This window comes from Camelina sativa, chromosome 11, assembly GCF_000633955.1.
Source record: "Camelina sativa cultivar DH55 chromosome 11, Cs, whole genome shotgun sequence".
Classification (NCBI taxonomy): domain Eukaryota; kingdom Viridiplantae; phylum Streptophyta; class Magnoliopsida; order Brassicales; family Brassicaceae; genus Camelina; species Camelina sativa.
The window spans coordinates 26,439,540-26,464,571 of record NC_025695.1 but is presented as its reverse complement, the minus strand read 5'-3'; the positions used below and the strand labels follow the sequence as shown (position 1 = coordinate 26,464,571).

Here is a 25,032-nt window from a genome sequence, read left to right as displayed (position 1 = left end):
TCCTTCTCTTGGGCCTTAAGAGAACTAGGCCTCTTCTCTCTTCCATATGTCTTGATAGAACTCGGCCATATCGAATACTCGTACGGACATGACTAAGTCCCAAGGTGGTTCATGATCAATAATATCTGATTCCCACCGTCCATGTTGCCAAATATCAACATCAAAACCAAGTTGCTTCCACGATTTGTCTATGTCTACCTGATTTGGATTACTTATACACTCATCCTCCAGGTTCATGTGATTCCAATCACCACCAAACTTATGCATATTAAGGAGCATGGTTCTGTGTTCCAACAACACCGCTTCATCATCTTTCGACGTAGGAAATAACCTCTCACTTGATAGATCAGGACCATCAGGTACATGTATACCAACAGTGCTTGTCACTATGTGAAGCAAATTCCTTCTATAACTAAAAGGTAGATTACGAAATGGAAACCGAACCTCTGTCTCTCCCAACAACACAGTCTCCTCTCGCCTAGGCTCAACCTCAATTAAAAGCACATTACAACTCTTCTCAATACCCAAAACGAAACCAGGGTGCAAGCAGCAGTTGAGTTTTCCGTCTCTTCCATGGAGGAAAAACTTGGCAGAGCCATCAAAACCACAGATAACCTCAAAAACGGGTGACCACATAACACAAGCCTCCTCAATTCCTAAAGGACCAACCTGTTGTAGAATAATCCGGCACCCGACTACAGATAAGAAACCAGGCATCACATAAACAACATTCCCAAGTTCAGGGTTTTGGTGAACCCAAATCCCAACAAGAGGCATCACCACATTAACAAGAAACCTACAAAGCGCCTTGTAAGAAGAGATCTCAACTCGCCATTGGACAATTTCAGATAAAGGAAGAACCTTTGCAACATCACATTGCACAAACCAGATATTCTCTGAATCCACAACCTCACAGACACTTTTGCAGCATAAGCTTAGATTTCAAATGTCTCTTGGAGAAACAAAACGTGCGATAATAGCAATTACATCTTCTGGAACAGACAGTAGCAAGCAAGGACCAAATGATTCTGACCCTAAATCTTCGTTCCTCATCTATTATCACAAATCAAGTTGGCAAAAAAATTACTATAGAGCTAATCCCAAAATATATGTTGAACATTCTCTATATAAAAGAGACAATTTTTGGTCATGACTTAATTCGTAACAATATTATGACCAAAAAAAATTAAGAATTTGTTACATTTTTTTCCCCAAAAAGTATCTAAAAACTCACAATATATGACAAATATTTTTGTCTCAAATAAACGTCACTATTTGTGACTACATAATGATGGTAATAAACCATCATAGTTGTTACAGTTATGTTACAGTTAATAATATCCACACCATTTTTTTTGCTAATAGAGAGAATTCTCAACTTAGTTAGTAATAATATTGTGACAAAAAATTATGAATTTATGATAAAAAAATACATCACAACATAGTATTTAAAGGTCACGAATTTGTGATAATTTTTTTTTGCCTCAACCAAACGTCACAATGATAAATGATTCCATTTTTTGTAGGTATATAATTTTAATTTTTGCAAAAAATGTCTTTTAGCTTTTTCCCGATTAATTGAAGGTTCTTTATCTAGTATTGACATAAAGAAGTTACATATGTGTTAGATATATGGCAAAATATAGTCTTTCTCACTTGAGCTTTATTTAGTAGAAAAGAAAAAAGAATCTTAAAAACTACCTACAAAATAAGTAGTGACTTTTCTAATATGGAATTGAACTAAAGGTACTTTTAAAACTAGAAAAAAACATAAATATGCCCTAACATAAACACCCAAAAAAATAGACATGAAGTTAACCCAAGAATGATGTCCCTAGGCCGTATCGGTTGGATAGACTTTTACGTTTGTATTCGGGTTAGCAGGATTATTCAGTGGAAATATGATCCAGAAGGCTGTTATTACCATTGCTAAGAAAAACAATGCTATTCAAAAAAATAAGTATGTTTTCCTACAAAATTTTAGACTGACTCTAGTCCATTGTAAATTTTTGACGAAAATTTGATGTTTTTTAGAGTAAAATACTAAAAAAAATGTCGGAAAATGATCATAATGTTCCAATGCAAAAATCAATTATGAACCTTCAATCATAAGCAACAATTTTCGAAAAGAATTTTTTTTTGATGATTTTCCAACAGATGCAAATAGAAATCCGATGAATATATGTAGTCTTCCTCCTTTTTATAACCGCTAGAAGATTTAGAGAAATAATGTCAAAAAGATATCCAACTTTAAAAGTAGATTAATGTTAAATGTCAAAAAGATTTTGAGAAAATTTATTGATTTGAGTAAGCTATAATTGCCTTGTCATAATGATCTTGAGTGGGAGCAAATTTAGAGCAAAGAATTATAATGTTTTTTAATCTTCTAAACTCATACGACTTCGGAATTTTTTTAATCTGGATGCATATGTAGTTTTTAAACTCAGTTATATGCATGAAATCATGTCATATTTAATTCTAACTACACTAACCAATTGAGTTAGCTATCAAGTTGGTCAGCATCATCACGAGAATTAGCGGGCATGTTCAAAGCTAAGGTGCATGGAATCGGAAGCGGGTACGTGGAAGTGGAAGCGTTTGGAAGCGTGGGAGCGAGTTTTTTAAAAAATTTAAGAAACGGGTACGAGTTGGAAGCGTGTACATATCAAATATATATATATATATATATATTATAAATTACCAAACATAACATCATTATTATAAAAGATATTACAATCATGAAAAATAAATAATAAAACCTAGTCCTTAGCCCTTATATAACATTGTAATCGGATAATACGGTAAATATTGTAGTAGTGTAGTGGCAAGTAAGCATTTTAGGTAGTGTGAGGTCTACGTTATGAATCCTACAAAACACAATACAAACTTTTTTCTTAAAAATACGAGGGGCAAATTAGTAATTCCATCGAAAAGTCTTCTTCCTCCCCTAAGACCCTAAGGGCGCTGTTTCGTTCTCTGCACTTTCTCCATGTTTTTTTCGATCATTACCAAATACCAAGTCTAACAACGCTTCCTAACTACTTTCCCCACGCTTTCACTCGGAAGCTTACGATTCCAAGCCGATTCCGGACGATTCCGCTCCCGTTTCCGATTCTGGAGCAAGAATCGACACCTCTTCGACGATTCCGTACAGCGTAGGTTCAAAGAATTGTTTGATTCATCACAATACACTTTGCAAGTGGTCATTTATTAACTGTCAATGTCATTTCTGAATTTCAATAATAATTTTAGGATGTAATGGAAAAATCTATTATATATGTATATTTTTATTATATTAAATAACATAAGATTTACTCATATGACACAAATTTTTACCTAGTATATACATTTCATACTAAAGTAAATATATGTATAAAGTAATAAATTAAAATTATTTTTATACACATCTTTAAAATAAATTATTAGATATAAAACTTCAGTTAATTTTGATAGAAAATTAAAGACTCTTGTTAGACAAAAACAACTCTTAAATAATTAAATATATATATATATATATATGTATAGTAATCGTTATCGTTAATAACAACTAGGTATACCACGCATATATGCGTGGGTTTGTATTAGTTATGTTAATTTATTTTAGTTTATGTAATAATCATAAAACTATGAGGATTTTCTCAGAAGATTTTTTAATAATTTTTTAAAAAATAGTATTTCTGAAAAGTGGTATTGAAAAAGATGTGTTTTTGAAATTCTCCTTAAAAATACATATATAACAAACAAATTTCCTAAATGTCTATAATACACTTTATTTATTCAAATCATAAAAATATACCAGTTATGTAAAAAATATTGTTAATGATAAAAATAAAAATTTACGATGATATTCAAAATTTACCTAAAACATTTAATAATTAAATTGCAAAATTATTTTTGAAGTATCAATTAAATCTATTTCCTATAAATTCATATGAAATGCAATTAAAAATCTAAATATTAATTTAATTTTTAATCTCTTTTATATTCACCTTAATTTAAGCTATATTTCTAGGTTAAATTCTAATGATTTCCTCTTTCTAGTAAAATTTTGGAAATGGAATATCAAATTGTTTTTTTATATATAAAATCATTAAATTTCAAAATTTTGAATTAAATAGACATGATAATGATCTTTTATTTATTTATACTTTGGATCAACTAAATATAATGATGAGTATACAAATTCTCAAAAAAAAAATGGAGGTAAGAGATAGTTAAAAATTTTGATTTAATAATTCTATTATATGTTTATTTTGTTAAAACATTGCATACTTTTAAAACAAAAATAAATATACATGAATAAAGATGATTTCTTTAGCTTGATTCCCTCATTGAGCTTTGATCGAAATTAGTATTGTTGAATCTGCATCGATAATTGTTTTTTACAGCCACCAAAATTTTATTATACATATGTAATTAAAAATTAAAAATAATAAGAAGAGAAAGAAGGAAGGAAGAAATACATAAAAACAAAGAAATAAAACTGTGATAAATCTAACAAAATATATAATCATACTCTTACCATGAGTTTTGAACCCATGCAAGAACATAAACAAAACAAATAAAAAAGTAGAATTTGAGATATGGTGAATGATAATGTGAGAATAGTTACTTAGGATTTCAAGGGATCAAAGTTACATTTCTAAAATAATTTAATTGGAGGAGTTACAATTATTATTTATAATGTATTTGAATGAGAATGAATGGAAAAAATAGTCAATTCATAATTTATGTAATTTCAGTTACAATTTAGTAGTAAAGTGTGGACTTAACATATATATTAATGTATATTATTATTACATTTTTATTTAATTAAAAATAAATATTATTTTTTAGAAATTAAATGCTAAATAGACTAATAAGGAGAGAGTGAAACTTTACTTTTATGTATATGATTCCTGATGAACTTGGTGATGGACAAAAAATTCTTAAATTTCAATAATTTTATCATATTTTTCATAATTTGACGTTTATAGTTTTTTTTTGGTAATTAACTTCTATATTATTACCAACCCTATTTTAATAATTTGAATTGATTAATACTAACTAAAAACCAATTTGCTTCGTTTATATAGTTTTTTTTGTGTTAAATATGTAAATATCATTTAAAATGAAATTAGAGGCTTTACAAAAGAGTAGCTTCTACCACAAAAGTAGGCGAAAAAAAATATAAAAACAATGGACCGGAGTCTAACAAAATATGTCAAAATTAGTTGGATCTTTATCAATTAACAACTTATCAACAATTAAAAAAAAAAATCAGAAAAATATGTAAGTCGTAAAAGGGTCATTATAAGTTATAAAACCGACCAACGAGTTAGTAAATTAACGGATCTAAACGGGTTTATCACTAAACATGGAGGGTATTAATGGGCAGGGACGTGTTTTAACATCACTATTCACTAATATTCTCACCTTCTGATGCTTGTCTGACACCCTCCCTCTGTTTCATTACCACAGGATTTGCTTCACTGTACTAATGTACTATAGTAATACATATTTTTATATTTAGTGGTCTTAGACTAAACACACGTTACAAGCATATTGAGTGTAAATATCAATGATATTCGATAACGAGAATATATTGGAAACAGAGAAGACATATGAGCTTTCAAATCTGTTGCATGAATCTCCTATGATCTTCTTCGCTCCGGGGCAAACACATTGGCGTGACATTTTGTCAAATAAGCAAAATTCAGACATGGAGGTAAAGGCGGTACACACATGCCTTTCCTTAAGAGATCTCCAAGGTCAAGTCTTTGCAATGTCATCACAACTTTAGTTGCTTTCCAAACAAACATGAGAAGACCTTTAGATGTCACAAAAAGGGTACCAGGTTTGTAACCAGGATACCGGAAACCATAACCCTTCGCAGTACCTTCTCCTTCGTAAGAATTCTCAAATTCTTCTCCATTTGTTTCGAAAGGAAAAAGCTCAAAGGAAGGCGAATCAATCTTTATAACAAACATTGCAGATCCATTAGGATGCATTCCGTAGTGAGTTCCTTCTAGTATTTTTGTCCCTATAAGAAGCCTATCAGTACCATCTTGAGACTGTTCATAAGAGAGCATCAGTAGAAAAAGAGCCTTTCCGGGTTTATCTTCGGTACATGTTCCCGGTGGCCAACCAAAAGTTCCTCCCCACAAGCCTGCATACTCTTCACTAGCGATGGGATTCTTAACTGGTAGCTTATAAAGTGCAAAACAGGTTTCGTCCATGTTTGGCCAACCTTGATAAGAAGACAGCTTAATTTTGGAAGCTTTGAGACTAAGGCCTAGTGAATCACCAAAGCTAAGAAATCTTTGGAGATTCCAAGGTCTAGTCTCACTTCTTGAAGAAGACGTCTTCTTCGAAGAACTAGACCTCCCAAGAATTTGCTTTATACCACTTCTGAAATACCTACTTAAGCTCTTCTTTTGTGTACCCTGTATCTGATTCCCAGCATCCATGTTGCGGATATCAACATCAAAACCAAGTTCCTTCCACGATTTGTTTATGTCTACCTGATTTGCAATACTTATACACTCATCCTCCAGGTTCATGTGATTCCAGTCTCCACCAAACTTATGCATTTTAAGAAGCATGGTTCTGCGTTCCAACAACACCGCTTCATCATCTTTCGACGTAGGAAATAACCTCTCACTTGACAGATCAGGTACAGGTATACCAACAGTGCTTGTCACTATGTGAAGCAAATTCCTTCTATAACTAAAAGGTAGACTACGAAATGGAAACCGAACCTCTGTCTCTCCCAACAACACAGTCTCCTCTCGCCTCGGCTCAACCTCAAGTAAAAGCACATTACAACTCTTCTCAATACCCACAACGAAACCAGGGTGCACGCAGCAGTTGAGTTTTCCGTCTCTTCCATGGAGGAAAAACTTGGCAGAGCCATCAGAACCACAAATAACCTCAAACACGGGTGACCACATAACACAAGCCTCCTCAATCCCCAAAGGACCAACCTCTTGTGGAATAATCCGGCACCCAACAACAGATAAGAAACCAGGCATCACATAAACAACATTCCCAAGTTCAGGGTTTTGATGAACCCAAATACCAACAAGAGGCTTCACCACATCAACAAGAAACCTACAAAGCGCCTTGTAACAAGAGACCTCAACTCGCCATTGGACAATTTCAGATAAAGGAAGAACCTTTGCAACATCACATTGCACAAACCAGATATTCTCTGAATCCACAACCTCACAGAGACTTTTGCAGCATAAGCTTAGATTACAAATGTCTCTTGGAGAAACAAAACGAGCGATAATAGCAATTACATCGTCTGGAACAGACAGAAGCAAGCAAGGACCAAATGATTCTGACCCTAAATTGCCGTTCCTCATCTATTATCAAAAATCAAGTTGGCAACAAAATCACTACAAAGCTAAAACCCAAAATATATTATGACACTCAAAAACCAAAATTGACTGTAAAAGGTCTTACCTGATTCATACTTTGAAGATAAAAAAAACGCAGCTTTGGGATTAGCTTAACAAGTATCAGAGTCTTGGGTTTGAATCAGATCGCTTTTTCGTAAAAAAAGAATCAAACTTTTCAATTACCCACAAAAGCAGAGCTTAATGGGAATCAAATTGTAGAAGAAAAACGAAGAAATCGCTACCTAAGAAGAGGAAGACATTGGTCTTTCGTTGACTACACTGTTCAAGTCTTCTTACTGATTCTTTTTCACTAAATATTAAAAACTTCAGGGACTAGTTTGAAAGAATATAATAATTTGCAAAAGGAAAAATTGGTAACGTACTACGTTTTTTTCAGATCTTTTTCGGTCATCTGATTCTTCCTCCAAAACACACCACAACGAGACCGGCTCGTAAATAACATTGGGCCTTTATTATTGATACAAGTAAGCCCATTATGAAATATATAACCCCATTAAATTTTTCTTTTTTATTTGGTCAAACTGTCAAAGAATCATTTTTATTTTCATCAAAGTTTAAAACTTTAAATTTAGTTGTATCTAAAATAAAAAACAAGAATTAACGAACGTTACCATTCACAAAATACATGCTAGTTTTTTTTTTTAAGTATATTAAAAGAAAGAAGAATTAACGTACGATTCACAAAGATCTAAAAAAACGCACGTTACCATTTTTCCTACTTTTGGGATTTTTATTTTGTTGACGTTACTTAGGTGTTTTTGAGTCAAAACACCAACTAAATGACATACTGACAGTATGTAAGAAAACGTCATCATATTTTTAGTCAATGGAGTTTTGCTCTAATCAACATTTCCAATGATAGAGTTAACGTAACGGATTAATTAGTAGTTTTTTCACACTTTTAATCATTTAAAACGATTTGTAACGTACAATAAAACATGTGTCAAAGACTCAAAACGCCAATTTCGAAACAAACTTAAATGTGTGGTCTATTGTCGTTTCTGGTCGGGTTGGGGTTAACGAACCGGGTGGTTGCTATAGATGGGCCAAATCCTATAAGTTGTTTTGAGTACGTCTGTTACTTGTGAAAGAAGCAACACATCATTCCTTTTGGGGGAAACATTTCAAATCAGATTTATACAAGGAATAGAGAGACGTTGGATTTATAAATTGAAATGCATAGATTCGAATACTTTTTGAATTAGATCATGCTATAACATATACTATATTGAAATTACATATGTGGCTTTTCTACATTAAGATCTTGTTAACTGCTAATTTGTTCCTTAATGCCATAATTGCTTTATTGTGTGTGAGCTTCAGATCTGTTGTAGATTTGTTTATCTTCGACCACTGGATAAACACGTTGGTGGGAATTTTTGTCTTTAAAAGCTCTCCTAGATCAAGTCTTTGCAATGTCAACACAACTCATTTCTTTAAGCAAATTTCCAGACATGGAGCCAGAGGTGATACACACACTCATTTCTTTAAGAGCTCTCCTAGATCAAGTCTTTGCAATGTCTACACAACTCTACTTGCTTTATCCTAGAATAAATTGCAAGTTCGAATCTCACTGCTCAAGAAGACACATGTTTCTTTGATGAGCTAGACCTTTTCCTAGAATATGCTTATTGCCACTTCTAAGATACCTACTTCTAAGGCTCTTCCTTTGTGTACTTCCTAACGCAACGTCCATGTTGCGAAAATCACAACCATATAACCGATCGTCTTCTCGTCCATGCAACATCCATATATTTAACTTAATTAAATTAATGTTACTCAACTCATCATCCTCCAGGTTCCTGTGATTCCAAATGTCACAAAATTTGTGCATTGTAAGGAGCATATGGCTCATTGGCTATGCGTTCTAACAGCACCGATCATCTTCCGACCTCGGAAATAACCATCACTTGATAGACAAGATAAACGTAAGACCTGCATGGCTTGCAACTATATATATATATATATCAAGTAAATTCCTTCGAGCACTAACGTCTAGATTGCCAAATGTTTAGGATACATATCATGATTTCATTACCTCAATATCTTCGTACCTTGTTTGTATCTCATTCTATATGTAAGCTTCGTACCATGTCCAAAATGAACTCCTGCTCTCATCATCTCTTGTTTGTATCTCATTCTATATGTAGCTTAACCTAGAGTCTCCCTCTCTAGAATGTATATATATGAATGTATAACCAGCCTCTGCAATATATGAGAAATACATAGCTTACATAGTTACATGGTATCAAAGCTTAATCGATACTCTTACAAAAAAAATTCTTTTTCCCTGACAGCGTCGCCTCCTCTGTTCTCTTCTTTAGATCTCTCCTCTTCTCTATCGTGTCCTTCAGATATCTTCATTCTCATCTCATCTTCTCTTCTCACCATGGCTGCAAACGCTGAAACCGTAGACACGACTGACGACCCAGCCCTTCTCAACATCAACATGACGAACATCAAGAAACTAACCTCCACAAACTACACATGACAATGGAGTCTCCAGGTTCATTCTCTAGTTGACGGCTACGATCTTGCTTGCTACATCGATGGCACATACACAGAACCTCTCTTTCTTTGACAACAACATACTCTATATATCAGATAAAACAAGATCACAATTTACAAAGCAGACCTCAATCGGAATCAGTAGAAAATAGAAAACGAGAAATATTGGTCTTTTGGTTTGAAGTTTGAGACTTAGAGACAATCTGTTAAAGTCTTCTTATTTGCTTCTTTCACTAAACATTTTAAAAAATCAGTGACTCGTTTGAAATAAGATGTGTGTGATAGAAGCAAATTCTCTTATACACTACACTACCATATTTTAATTTAAACTAATCTCTAAGCTTGAAAAAGTTCTATATATATAAACACTTCATACTACTTGCGAGTCATGGAATTTGTTTTGAAATTCGGGGCTGTAAATCGGGAAAAATATTGTTTGACGGTAACTGCATTTTGCAAAATTGATCCAAATAGACAATACAAATTAACTTCTTCTTTTTTTACTTTTGATGATAAAAAAAAAACCACTGAAGCAAGATTCATCTACAAAAATAGATAAACTTGTCCCAAAATAGCAAATACATTATACGAAGCAAGAATCATCTAATTACAAAGCATTGATGATATTTGAGCTTTAATTAGAGCACGCCGGCGACGCCATAGATCAAGGGGGATAAATTGAGATCCATCACCTCTTGCGCTGTCTAGCAAGTTCTTCGTATAGCTATACCAAAACAAGAAAAAAAAAATGATGACATTAGATTTGCATTTATCTATATATGCAGCTGTGTTGTGTACGTAATAGAATCAATTTATGTTTGTAGAGAAAGAGAGTAAGTACCGATATCTCCTTAAACTTGGATTTAGGCTTTTGGTCTTTAGGCACACTCTTTTGGTTTTGGTTGTCCAGTATTAGATGGTATGCAACTGTAGAATAAAAAACAATGTCAAAATGAAACTTCATACTGACGCAAGAACTTGGTTTTTCTTGACACTATCAGAGTATAAATGTTATTATCATATCAAAACACTCATTACCTCATTTTTGACTTTATCGACAAGAGACGCAAGAACTTGGTTTCTATCAAATCCTATGTCGACCACTTTCTGGACTATCTCCTCCTCAATCTGGAAATAATCATCAATACGAAATTTTCAATAAATTCTTATAAATGATGTTATATCATGTTAACTACATGATAAATGTTCTAACCTTGTTAGCTTGTTCTGTTGTAGCTAATGGAGGATTAGCAAGACAAGGAGGAAGATTCTTGTTGAACCAAGGATGCTGACGAATCTCAGGAATGGTGATTCTCGTCAGCGGATCAACCATAAGTATCTTTGCTATCAAATCTCTAGCAAGAGGTGATAAATGATCTGGGATATCATATGATCCTCTCTAAAACACACACACACACACAAAAAAAAACATAATTATCTAGACTATACAAAGCATGTATAAACAGATGATTTTATATTTATGAACAAGCTAATTGTCTATTAATACCTTTATTTTATCGAATAGAACCTGAATCTTTACTTCGTTGAATGGAAGAGAACCGCATAAGAGAGCATATAGTATCACTCCAGAGCTCCATACATCTACTCCTGGTCCAGAATATGGTGTTCCTTTAATAACCTGTATAACAATTTTGGGATATGATTAATTGACTGACACTTATAAGTTAATGAAGTACAAGAACGATTAATATGTTGAACTTTTTTTTCCAAATTAATATAATATACCTCAGGAGCAGCATAGTTAGGGCTCCCACAGTTTGTCTTTAAAACGTTGCCATCTTCCATGATATTGCTTAGTCCAAAATCAACAATCTTAATGTTGCAGTCTGTATCCATAAGCACATTCTCTGGCTTTAGATCTCGGTGGACGACTCCGTTGTGATGACAATGCTCTACACCAGATATGATCTGAATACAGTATATATGTTACCAATCAAATAAAATTATATATATGATGTCTTAATTACAAACTGTTTAATTTGAAAAGGAGAGAATATTATCAAACCTGTTGAAAGAGATGTCGAGAGCTTGGTCTTCTGGTAATCTACCGTTCTCTGTAATAAAGTCAAACAGCTCGCCAGATTTCACATATTCCATTACAACGTATATGTAATCAGGCGTCTCTATTACTTCATACTGACGGATGATGTTGGGATGCTTCAACAATCGGAGTATTCTGATCTCCCTGTGCACTACAAAAGAGAAAACAAAAGAAAATTAGAGATAATTAATAATAATATTATCAACCATAATAATACATTTTACCCCTTAATAATAATAATTTATGGGAATGATCGATATTAATAAATAGTATTTCCGCTTTGGGATATATATCTATATATCATCCCTTTCCCTAACTTAATCCAAAAGACAAAGAAACATTTCTTTTTGTTGTACTAAAAAACAATTTAGTCATGGCGATAATCGGTATTACTAAGTAATATCTCCGCTTTGGAATCTATATATCGAGTAGGAGTGATAGAAGAAAAGAAGTATATATAACAAATTCAACATAAATCTTTTGTGTCAGCTTTTCAAGATTTAATATGAAAATTATTAGCAACAATCCATTCAAAAAAAAAATTATCAAGAGCATAAAATCATTGAATATATACCTTTCACGTCTACCTCCCTGTCTTTAAGCTTAAGACGATTCAAGATTTTGATAGCAACACGGTGTCCAGTAGCTAAATGCACTGCTAATTTAACTTTCGCAAAAGACCCATGTCCGATAGTTTTACCAACTCTATAATTTGGTAAAACCATTGCCTTCTTACTGGTAGATTTCTTGGATGACCCCTCCATTTCACTGTAGTTAGGAAATCTGCAGTATAAAAAAAAAAGTCACACTTGTTAAGTCGTATATCACGGTTATAATGAACAATCTAGAGTAAACCAATATAGTGAAGCTAACTAGAAAAACTAACAGAATCGTGAATTTCCCAAATCAGAATCATATTAATTAGTGTGTGCTATAGGTAGTTTCACTGATTAAACTGAAATCAGTGATAAGCAAATATGAACACTTACAAGAAAAAAATTGTGCCTCTAGAGAAAAGATGAAAATAAGATAAGCAAAGAATAGCTTTGTCCATGAACACATATATATTAACTTGGTTGTTTTGTTTTCTTCTTGCTTTGCTGAGTCACACTGTTGACCGAAAAATAAAAATTCACACTTTTTTCATGTAATCACAATTAACCAGTAAATTAATTTCCACACTCCACGCCAAAAATATTAATTTCTGTTTCACCTTAAAAGTATAAAATGCCTAAATATAATAATAAAATATTAATTATATTAGTACAATATATGGTTAATAGAATCTTTTTTACTCAATACCATATACATTTTTCTATAAAAACAAAATTGCAATTAATGTAGTGGGTCGTTTCGTTTGACTGACTATACAATTTGTATTTCGGTTGACAGACTATAAACAACACTAATATGTCTATATAATGTTTGTTCAGATATTTTTAAAAAAAAATTAGTTTGAATTATATTAATTAGCTAAATTATTATGATTCTAAGTTTATAATGAAAAAAAAAATCTTACTTTTAGAAAAGAAGGAAAAAATATGACAACCTATTTTATACAGAAAATAATGTACATTACCTTAGAGACATCTTAAATTTTATAAATTTATTTGATAAATATTTAAAAAAGAAATTGATAAATATTTTCTTTTATGAACTCATTAAGAAAACTTGAAAAAAAATCTTAAATCAATTACGGAGATAGCAAACACATAAGCTTCTTTATAACCCTCAAAATACTAATCCCAATTAAATTGAATAAGAAAATTTAGCAAAATATAGTAATAAATCGAAATAATTTATATATATATAATTGGCTTTTCTCTCTTCTCCTTCCTCCATCTCATCAATTTTTATTTTCCATTTTAATAAATTAATTCACATCATCAAAGAACATAAAATCTAAAGTTAATGCATCAATTAATTCACTCATTTGTGTAATATTTTATTATTATTAAAAACAATCATTTTAAATAATAATTTAAACTAAAATATAAACCAAACAAAATGAAAAAAATACAGTAAAAAAAATATCAAAGTAAAATATGAATAGAGATTAAATAAACAAATATATATATATATAACAAAAAAAGGAGAAAATATCAATCAAGTGCTCAAAAATTAAAATAATATATATTTAAGAAAAATGTAGAAGGTTAATTGAAATAAAATATATTAAAGAAAACCTATTCTGAACATCACACATACCAAAAAAAATATAGTGAAAAATACTAAGAAGGAATTTGAAAAAGCTAATTGTAATAAAAACAATTACATAGTAGTGGCAGATTGTATAATTTTAATTAAACTTTTTAAAAAAAATCTATGTTTTGATAAATACACATATTTAAAAGTTAGAGTAATCTTATGAGTTTGTAGATTTAGGAGAATCAAAATAAAAGAATATTATATAGACCATAGTAGACTATAAATATTTTAAAGTAAAAAAATTATATATGTGAACATAAATTTTCTTTCGTCAAACAGTTAAGATAAAATGTAATATTTTATGTTTATAGAAAAAATGTCCAATTATGAGTTTCATTACTAGGAAGCACAATTTACGTGTAGTATATAACATTGTTAAAGAAACTTTGCGACAAATGGTAGGTATATTCTCTAAATTGTTTTACGTCTACGTTAGTAAGTAATGACCACTCATCCGATAAAGAAAAAGAGTATTGGAAGATGAAAAATAGTTATGATATGTCTTCATAATCAATATATTAAGTGAGATAGTAGAATGTACAAAGGAAGTATATGCAAGAGATGACGAATGTATACCGGAAAATAAAGAAAGAATTAATTGTGAAAAATTGTTAAAAGAAATAGATAAGTTATATATCAATTCCATGCAGAAGTGGAAGCTCTAATTAGGGCAATGAGGTGTATGATTGGAGCGGATAATGAGAATGTTGTTTTTTCACGGACTGTTCTGACCTGGTGAAGATGGTGTCTTCGCCTCTCGAGTGGCCCGCTTTCAAGACATATTTAGATGAGATTTAGGTAGATAAGGAAGAATTACTGTCATTTTCTTTAGTCTTGATTCCCCATTCACAGAATGGTATGGCAGACAAGCTGGCGCGTCGTGATAGAGTAGAGTCGCAACAAACTACCTATGTAAACGTTTTTCCCACCAATTGGTTCATTTGAGTCAATCTTGTATTTTGTTGTCAAAAAAAAAAAAAGTTATATATCAATTAATAAAATAAATTTGACATCTATAGAAATATATTTTTATATTAAATAATTATAATCGTATTTAACATTTGTATTGATAATAAAAAAATTATAGTCTCTCGCAACGCGCGGGTTATAAATCTAGTAAGATATATAACCTTAGTCATCGTCAAATTTATGCATTGTCTCATAAAATAAATGACCATAGAAACTTATTTAAATGAAACTGTATCGATCATATATTTATATTCAGAGAACTTGTTCACGGATGTGTTGCCTAGATATTACGTTTACCCTTTAACGTGAAAGTGTCTATACTCTCTAATGAGCATGGAGAAGGAAGTGTCGTTAGTATTTATGAGTAAGAAAGGTTGTTTGTGCTGAATCTAATAGGAATCAGAAAGAATTCTTATGGTAAAATCGCCTATATAACAGTTCTCATAGTTTGTAATAAATCATAAATCTACACGTTAAAACAAAATAGCTAATATGTTGTTCTTGCAATAACAACTTAATCTTAAATCATTAAATATACATTATTAGTTTGACAAAAACTATCATTTTGAATAAACGTAACTTTTCGGAATAAAATGTACGGAATAATATTGGAAGTAGTATGATGTTGTTTTGTCGACAATCGGATCATAAAAAAATGGAAAAATTGGATTTGTTTTGTTGCAGTAATATGTTTTAAAATGTAATTAAATGTGAATGAAATGTGTATGGTGGGGTATGTGTGTAAATGTATATTAATATAAATAATTAAAAGAATCCTATTATAAAATAAATTAATATAATTGTTTTGTAATCATTAAATCAAAACAAAAAAAGTTATTAAATATCTTTGATGAGTAAAACAAAAATATGCAAACCTAAATAATATTAATATCCATTGGAATTACGTTTGAACATAAAAACATAGTAATAGCAACTGTCTACGAAAATGAAACATAATTGAAGTTTTAAAGAAAGAAATATCCAGATAGTTTTGTTAATGAACTTAAAAAAATGTTTTATAAAGAGTGTCGTGGCACCGCTTATATTTTTATTATTAGTTATCTCATTCTCCTTTTTTTCCGTCTCTTTACAAATATTTTTTTCTTTGATTTATTTCATTGATTTTATCATTCACTAAAACAGAATCTTCGAAAATTTTTGCACATCTAAGATTTAAAATTATTATCAAAGATCTAAGATTTGACCAGGGATATGTTCTGATTATTTCCAAAAATAGGATATCCATAGTGTCAAAATCTACTAAAATCTCAACTACGAAAAAATTAAATCCAGTTCTAGATATGTTAATTTGGATATATGGATTTCAATTTGATATCGTTAAATATGTTAAAAATACACAGTATGATTAGTCCCTTTGTTTGAGGATAAGCAGGTTAGTCCCTGTGTTACTTCTTATGTGTTTTTTTATAATCTTTTTATTTCTTTGTTTTTACTAATTCACGTCTACTAAAATAGTAATCGTTTTCGGGTCCAAGTAAAACCCACTTTACTGTCTTTAAATCTGTTTGGATACACCCTTTATAGTAGGGGCATTATATGGAATTCTAGTTTTTATTATTTTTTTTATCCCTAAGGGCTTCCCAATTAATAATATAGATTATTATCTCCCAACATATTTAGTTAGTTTAGATAATTATAAGATTACCATAGAATTTAATATAAGGTTTTGGACCTTTTGGTTTTGAAAAAAAAAATAAAAAGCTTTGTTTCTCATATAATTTTGTTGTTAATTGAGATATCTTATTATACTTGAACTTTTTTTTAAAAAACGAAAAGCCATGTATATTAAAGTTAATGAAACAAACAAAATTCAGACGTTAATTATAAATATGATTCAATATTAAGAAGGTTTTCCTTTAAATACTTTTGACGTTAACCATGTTACTAACAACAAACAAACAAAATTCAAGTTAATCAAATTGGATTATTGCGATCACGTTAACCAATCAAGCCTTTAATTATGAAAACGGTCCGATTATGGTTCAAATAAGTTATGGTTTGATTTTAGTCATGTCTAGTGTGGAAGTAAGGCATGACTTGCTGATATTGCCAAAATAATTGTTTCTAAGACGAATAATAATCCAAAAATATTTAGAACTAGTAAAAATATTTCCGTTGGCAATCGATCTCTATTAAATAGGATTATTAATCATTAGAGCATGTGCAATGATAATATTATATTTAGTATTTTCTTAATTTTTTGAAGGGTGAGAGAGTCCTACTAAACATGTTCTTATAGTTAATTTACAAATACGAACAAATTTACTTTTCTCATCTCAAAATTTCTATAAAGTATATATTGTTCTTATTTTTGAAGGTCTTTTTACTTTATTTTGTCTAGTAGTATATTTTGAAAATATATATTTGAAGGCCTCCTTTTAGAAGGCCAAATTCAATCTAAATTTTCTTTACAAAAACCATTATGAAGTTTTTTTTTTTGATAACTCAGGCTAAATCCTCAAACTTATGGAAGGTCCAAGACTAAACCATTCTGAAGTTTCTCGTCGAGATTCTGAGTGGCTCAACGTTCGAGATTGAAGTGGATTACAAGGATAAAACAGAAGATCGAGAAGTCTCAAGGTATCCCAGTTTCAAAACAAACCCTTATCGTCGACGGCGTTGTTATTCTTCGAGAGGATCTCAACGTCCAACAATGCCAGATCGTCCACGATTCTCTTCTCCAACTCGACGTGTCTTCTGACGAGAACCCTAATGACAACGGCGACAATCAAATACCCCAAATCGAGAAACCTCCAGAACCGTGGATTTCAGTTGAAGAGCACTTTGAGGGGGAAGGTTGGCCTTTGACAACCGATGAGATCAGAAAGATTTATAGTTATCAGACAAACACAACCCAAGGGATCAATAAGGTTCAAGATTCGCATGTGATGGTAAGAGGCAACAAAAGAGTTTTGACGAGAGTGAAGATTGAGAGCAACGATTTTTAACCAAAAAAAAAAAAAAGATTGAGAGCAACGGTAACAATGATCAAGTGCTTCAACACAATATTCTCTTGGAAGCCTCCGAAGATGAGAGGTTAATGCACCGTAGATCTTTGGAAATCTTTCATTATTATCGTCAATATATTTATTTTTTTATTTAAAAGTTAGTTTAGATAACTATTGATTATTTTAGATTTTATCTAACGTTTAGGTTTTTCTTTAATAAATAAAAGTCACTTGTTAATATAAAAAGTTTTTTCTGTAACATCATTGATAATACTCAAAAACCATAACTTTTACCACTTTACTAAAACTTCAATGGACATATGAGTACATGACTTGAGAAAGAAAACAAAATCTAACCGAAGCAGAACCCTAACGATAATGGTGTGTTCGTAATTTCTCTTCTTTTTATTTTCCAAATTGATAAAACAAGGAAACTTCAATAACAAGATACATCTAACGAGGCAGAACAACACAATAAAATTGGAAACTTGAATAATAGGTTACATTTAATTCACAACAAAAGAAAAAAAAAAAAAAAAATCCTAACCGACGACATAAGAAGCATTTGCTTTCATTAGATATCGCATGGGGGAATTGGGAAGGATGCAAAAAAGACGGTAGAACAGATCCGGGTCAACTTATCGGGCTAATGGGTCGGATCCAAATGTTTCTCTAAAAACGCTGCGTTTCAACAATCCTATTTGGAGTTGAATTGTAAACAAAATAATGCTTACTAACAATCGTCGGATCATTTTAGTAAAAAGAAAGTATCGACGGTTAAGATTCTTTGATGAGGCTTTTCCCTGACTTTTAAAGTTAGGATATTTCTCGTTCTCCCTCTCTTCACTCTCTTGTTCATTAGTATCTCTCATTGATATTGAAACACCATTGATTCAACTATGGATGTGTTCTTCGAAACTCAGTGTGGTAAAAATTTCGGCATTGAATTGGGTTACTGGGACACAGTGTCGGAGGTCAAAAAGAAGATGGAGAAGTATCAACATATCCCTGTTCTGATACAAACCTTTGTCTTCTAAGGCAACGTTCTTGAAGACCATCTTTATATATATTGGAAAGTGCAAGATTCTACACAACTCTCGAGTTATCGTCTTCGTCTCTCTCCTTACCCTTATAACCCCAACGATCCAGTTCTTCAATCAGAGCAATCTCCAATACCGTCAAACCCAATCGGTGATCTCATATACGGTGGGTGAGGATTTGCCTTTGACAACCGAGGCTGTCTTGAATATTCGACTTTTATTCCCTGTGAAGACCGATGAAATATACGTTCAAGATTCGTCGGTGAGCAAAAACGATCAATCTCCACCGTCAGACGCAGTGAAACAGATCATCATCAACGGTCATCAAGATTCGACTGTGACGGTTCATCAAGAACTTCAAACCGAGCAATCTCCACCGTCAAACTCAGTTAAACTGAAGATTCGCCTCTGAAGGTGAGCAAAAAAAACATGAAGATGATAGTTGAGATCGTTCCCGACCCGTGGCTCAATTAGGTCACAACTTTTTGGATTCAAAGAGAGGCCAGTCTCTAGCAACATAGAACGAAAACGTTACTGTATTGAAGGTTTAACTCTCAGCAGTCTCAGATGATAGCTTTTAGTCTTTCTTGAAGTTTTTTGCTTTGTTCAAAGTTTGTTTTGGGTTTCACAGCTTTCTGCAGAAGACATGTAATTACCGATAAATAACTTTGAGTTGGAACTTTTTGTTATTGAATTACCTCTTGCGTGGTTATCAGCGATCAACCTCTTAGGTCTTAGCTTTAAGTTTCTCTGCATTCTCCAGAAAGATATATTTTCGATCGGATTGTATATAAAATCATACTTTTCACGGAAGGCACAGATCATATCAAACAAATCAATCAGTGTGACTTGAGAAGGTTATTAGAAGTTTAAAATCACAATCTATGAAATATCGAAAAGAGTTTACAAAATTACTAACTCAAGATACAGTAGAGCCGAAGCAGAATCTCAATCACGATGGTTGTGTTTACGAAAATTGATATGCTATAATTATAATCTCAATCAGTAGAGCTTTGCAGTTGTAATATTCTAGGGGTTGAATCCACAGAGACTTATTAATCTTTTGATTATGCTAAATCAAATTATTAAATAAAAAACAATGCAAAAACAGAATTTAAAGGTGTTGTAAACTCAGGGAATTAAAAAGCTAGGCCTAGGGAATTTCTCAGGAATTTATGAAATATTAAATCAATCAATAAATTAGGATTCAAGATCAGATCTAGAACTCTAAACTCTTCTGTAAAATAAATCAGTTCTCACTGCAAATATTATCTAAATTTAAAACCAGAAAATCCAAATCTCTTTGCAAAATTCTAGGTAATAAATCAGCTTTAAAAACAAGTTTAGATTGTTCACAAAATCACTAAATCAAATCTCTTTGTAGAAAGTAATTTTGCTCGTCAAAAGGTTATCAGGAAAATCAATTATATTCTCATATCAATTTATTTTCCTAGGTATTAATTCTAGGTGATCAATCAAGAATTAATATGAAGAACAACCTAAGATGAATATCTAGAAAGATAAAGAATCCTAAAAATAACAGATCTAATAAATCATAAAAACCCTATGAAACACCCTGAACCTAACAAAAGATCTACTCAGACATGATTAATGAAACAAAAACCATGGATAAAATAGATATCATTAAATTCAAAAGAGAAGAACGAAGGAGTTTAGAAAAGTTTCTCTCAACAGGGCTGAGTTTTTGTTTCTCCCACAAAGCTCTCAAGGTTTTTCTCTCAAAAGGTGGTAGAAAATAAAACTTGAAAATAACTTAGGTCTAAAACAATGATCCAAAAATCCTATTTATATTCCTATAAACGTCTAGGGACTAATGATGCAAATATGGAAGATTTTAAGGCAACTTTGTAAATCTTCAAAACTTGTGCGAAAACTTCTGATTCTTCTGCTGGATGATGCATCGATCGACACCATCACTTGCATCGACCGATGCAAGTCTCTGAACTTGTCTCCCAACTTCACAGCTTAGCCTTAATGCTTGAATGTGCTTCAAATCCTCCTATTTAGCTCAATTATGCTCATATCCATGCTAAATCCTATAAAGACTCAAAAGACTCTAAAAATACCAAAAAAATTCTATAAATAAGACTTATATCATGGCTAAAAACACCTAAAAACCATGATATATCAAAAATACAACAGTGTTTTGTTCCAAAGTTCAATCTCGATCCCCTCAGATTGAACGAGAAACTTCTGATCTAATGAATCTCACTATTAAGATAAATTTTAATCGATAAAACGAGGCAGAACAACCTTAAAATAGAAAAACAAAACAACCCTAATAGAAAACTTCAACAACAAGTTACATTTCAATTACATCATCAAGAGGGGGAAAAAAATCAAAGAAGTTTAAAGAAGATAAACTGCTAAAAAATTTAGAACTGATATGGAGTATTATTTATATGTAGGTTAGTTTGAAAAATGAATTAATTTTAGAATTTCATAGCTAAATATTTCATGCAGCTGTACCATAACAAAAATATGTGACTAATTCTTTTCTCAACGAAATAGTCAAAACTTTCACTGATTTTTTTTAACCAATTCAAAATTTAGTTGAAAATTAGTCAAAGAAACTTATGAGTTATGACCAAAATATTCGACGCAAAGTGGTCTAATGAACTGATCAGTTACTGACCACATATATAACTGTTTTAAAATGGTAAAAGATTCTCTAATTGTTGACGAACTCAAATGTTTGACAAAACATTTATGAAAAAATTATTTGACAGTGGTCAATATTTACTTACCATATAGACCACTCTGTATCATTGCACCTAGTCAAATATTTTTTTTTAGATTAATTAATATATTACTAATCAACAACTGGTCAATATACTTTTGACCAAACGATGACCACTCTTCAAAGTATCATTTAACCTAAATCTTCTATGACACAAACTCCATCCTACTTCCTCTTCATATATAGACTTCATTTCTCTTCTCCTCCCTTCACATCTCTCACTCTCCCCAAATCCCGATTAGTCTCATCTCCAATGATAAAGTGATATTAAAAACGATCAAGAGGACTGAAAAAAAACCCCAAAAATTAATAAATATATTTCCTTCTCATCAGGTCCATTATTTGATAAGTTTCCTTAATTAAATTATAGAAAATCATATCCTACATAAATTTTCTTTACAAAGCAATCACTTATTTATCTTCTTTTTATTGTTTTCTCATCGATCAGCTTTTTATCAATACAAATATGAAGTTTCTCGTCGAGATTCTGAGTGGCTCATCTTTCGAGATTGAAGTAGATAACAAACAGAAGATAGAGGAGTCTCAGAGTATTCCTGTTTCGAAACAAACCCTTATCGTCGACGGCATAGTTATTCTTCGAGAGGATCTTAATGTCGAACAGTGCAAGATCGCTCACGATTCTTGTCTCCAGCTCGATCTTTCTTATGACAATAATCCTAATCACAACAACGATCGAGTGCCGCAAACGGAGCAATCAGGTTGCAAACGGCCTAGGAAAGAGGAATAAAATCATGGAAACATCATAAAAAAAAAAAACTCAAGCAAAAATTCTTTGTTATTGTAAATGTCGAATGGGAACCTTCCGAATCTTGCCAGTGTTCTTATGCTTTAAGAGCTTCACAGTACCAGCTCCTCTCTCCTTAGACAAGAAGTACATTCCTCTAAAGTTTTCTGTAGTTGCAATAAGCCATCGATTATCGCTGCACCAAACAACAAAAGATTACGCAACTAAACTAATACTCATCTAAGCTTTTATTGCTTTATTATTTTTAGACTAATAGCTCCTATCATATGATGACATGTGTCAGTGTCACCACTCATTAAGCTCGTCTCCACTGGAAGAGAGTTATATTAAAAACTCGAAATCCTGTGCATCTACTAGCTAGAGTATTACTTAAAGTTACAGAAGTACATTATGCTACATTTAGTACCGTTGGATCAATTTAGTAAGAACGGCTATCTACGGTTTAGATTCTTCGGTGAGGCTTCATTGACTTAAAGGAACACGTCACCAAGAAGGCTAATATGGGCCAAGCCAAAATTCTTGAAATATGATACGTGAATGAAGATGATATAAAAACCAAAATACTGTATGATGAAACTTTCTTTACAAAACAATCACTTTCTCTCTCTCTTGACTCTCTTTTTCAATCTTCACCAGTCGCCATTGATCTTGAAACACCATTGACACAGTTATGAAGTTTCTCGTTCATAATGTTCTTAGTGGCTCATCGTTCGAGATTGAAGTGGATACCAAGGATACATTGTTAGAGGTCAAACAGAAGATCGAGAAGTCTCAAGGTTTCCCAGTTTCGAGACAAACCCTTATCGTCGACGGCATTGTTATTCTTCGAGAGGATCTTAACGTCAAACAATGCGGAATCGTTCACGATTCTCTTCTCCAACTCGACGTATCTTCTGACAAGAACCCTAATCACAACGGCGACGACAGTCAAATGCCGCAAACCGAGCCATCTCCAGCAGCACCGTGGATTCCAGTTGAAGAGTACTTTGAGAGGCAAGGTTGGCCTTTGACATCCGAAGAGATCAAAAAGATTTACAGTTATCGGTCTGAGACATCTCAAGAGATCAACAAGAATCAAATGCTTCATCAAACTAAGCAATCTGAACTGTCAAACTCAGTCAACGAGACCGTTAACATTCAAGATTCGTATGTGAGCAAGAACAGCAACAACAACAACAACAATGGTCAAGTGCCTCCAACGAAGCAATCTCTACAATCAAACTCAGTCAAAGAGATAACTAAGATTCAAAATTCGCCTGTGAAGGTGAGGAAGAGGATGGTAGTATTTGTGTCGCTCTATCCTGGTGAGTGTAAACCTGAAATCGTGGCGAATGTGAACCCTACGGATGCCGTGAAAAAACTGAGAGAGGAGATTGTTCAGAGAAGTAGTGATATACAAAAACTGCCTAAAGATGATGGGTATTTCTTTACGCACAAAAAGAGAGTATTGAACGAAGATCTGTCATACGAGTGGAACGGTGTAAAAGACGCGGATACAATTCTGATGGTTCCCAGAGATGTTGCCCAACAGACCAGTAAGATTCAAGATTCACATGTGACGTTTGAGAGAAGCAACAAGAATCAAGTGCTTCATCAAACCAAGCAATCTCCACAGTCATATTCAACAAAGCATATCATCAACAGTTCTCAAGATTCGACTGTAAGGGTTCAACTGCCACAAACGAAGCAATCTCCCGCAGCGTATTTTAACTTCGTCCCGAAGAAGAAGATTAAAGTATTTGTGTTGCCATCTTCTGATGAGTGTAAAGGTGCGAAGAATAGAATTGAGGTGGATGTGAACTTGACGGATCACGTGAAGATACTGAGAAACGTGTTGGCTGAAAGTCAAAGGAGGGGTGACGTAAATCTGCCTCAACAAGGATACTACTTTGAGAGAGAGCAGAAAGTGATGAACGAAGATGAGTCATTCGCGTCGAACGGTTTTACTGGTCCAGCCGATGTAGTTTGGATGTTTCCACGACGTGTTACCATGCAATAGGTCTGTTACTCGTGCCTCTTAACTCACACTTCTTTAGATTCAGAGAAAATGTTCTTTAGACAATTTGTGTATGATACATTCAGCAACAAGAAAAGGTTATGTGGATTTTATCCTATCCGAGGTTTAACGCTGTGTAGACTCCTCTTTAATTTGCTTTTAGTTCTCAGTATTTCTTCAAGTTCTCTTGGTTTTTTCAAAGTTTCCTATCCATTCCACAGCTTTCTGCAAATATTCAAAGATATGAACTCAGACTTGCTGTTATTGATGATTACCTTTTCTTTTGACATTTATGAAATTTCTCAATGATGTTATTAGCTTAAACAGGACATAAAGAGAAATTTACA

At 32.2% G+C, this 25,032-nt stretch overlaps 2 protein-coding genes and 4 pseudogenes across 2 annotated transcripts; 3 read left to right on the top strand and 3 right to left on the bottom strand.

The window, feature by feature from the left end:
• Positions 25 to 1,053, bottom strand: LOC104728366 (annotated as a pseudogene).
• Positions 5,304 to 7,652, bottom strand: LOC104724302 (F-box protein At5g39450). The gene is made up of 2 exons (XM_010442763.2): positions 7,450 to 7,652; positions 5,304 to 7,349 (listed from the first exon to the last, which is right to left on the bottom strand). The coding sequence occupies exons 1-2, from the start codon at positions 7,456 to 7,458 to the stop codon at positions 5,634 to 5,636; spliced, it is 1,725 nt and encodes a 574-aa protein (XP_010441065.1). The 5' UTR covers positions 7,459 to 7,652; the 3' UTR covers positions 5,304 to 5,633.
• Positions 10,603 to 12,753, bottom strand: LOC104724300 (annotated as a pseudogene).
• On the top strand, positions 17,185 to 18,122 carry LOC104728365 (annotated as a pseudogene).
• On the top strand, positions 19,022 to 19,574 carry LOC109127352 (annotated as a pseudogene).
• LOC104724299 lies at positions 23,236 to 24,688 on the top strand. The gene is made up of 2 exons (XM_019231959.1): positions 23,236 to 24,249; positions 24,355 to 24,688. The coding sequence occupies exons 1-2, from the start codon at positions 23,360 to 23,362 to the stop codon at positions 24,686 to 24,688; spliced, it is 1,224 nt and encodes a 407-aa protein (XP_019087504.1). The 5' UTR covers positions 23,236 to 23,359.

Bases quoted from the DNA above. Each gene is read 5' to 3' on its own strand.
- LOC104724299 (XM_019231959.1), top strand. From the start codon at position 23,360: ATGAAGTTTCTCGTTCATAATGTTCTTAGTGGCTCATCGTTCGAGATT. The intron at 24,250-24,354 runs GTTTGAGAGAAG...TTCGACTGTAAG, and splicing joins ATTCAAGATTCACATGTGAC to GGTTCAACTGCCACAAACGA.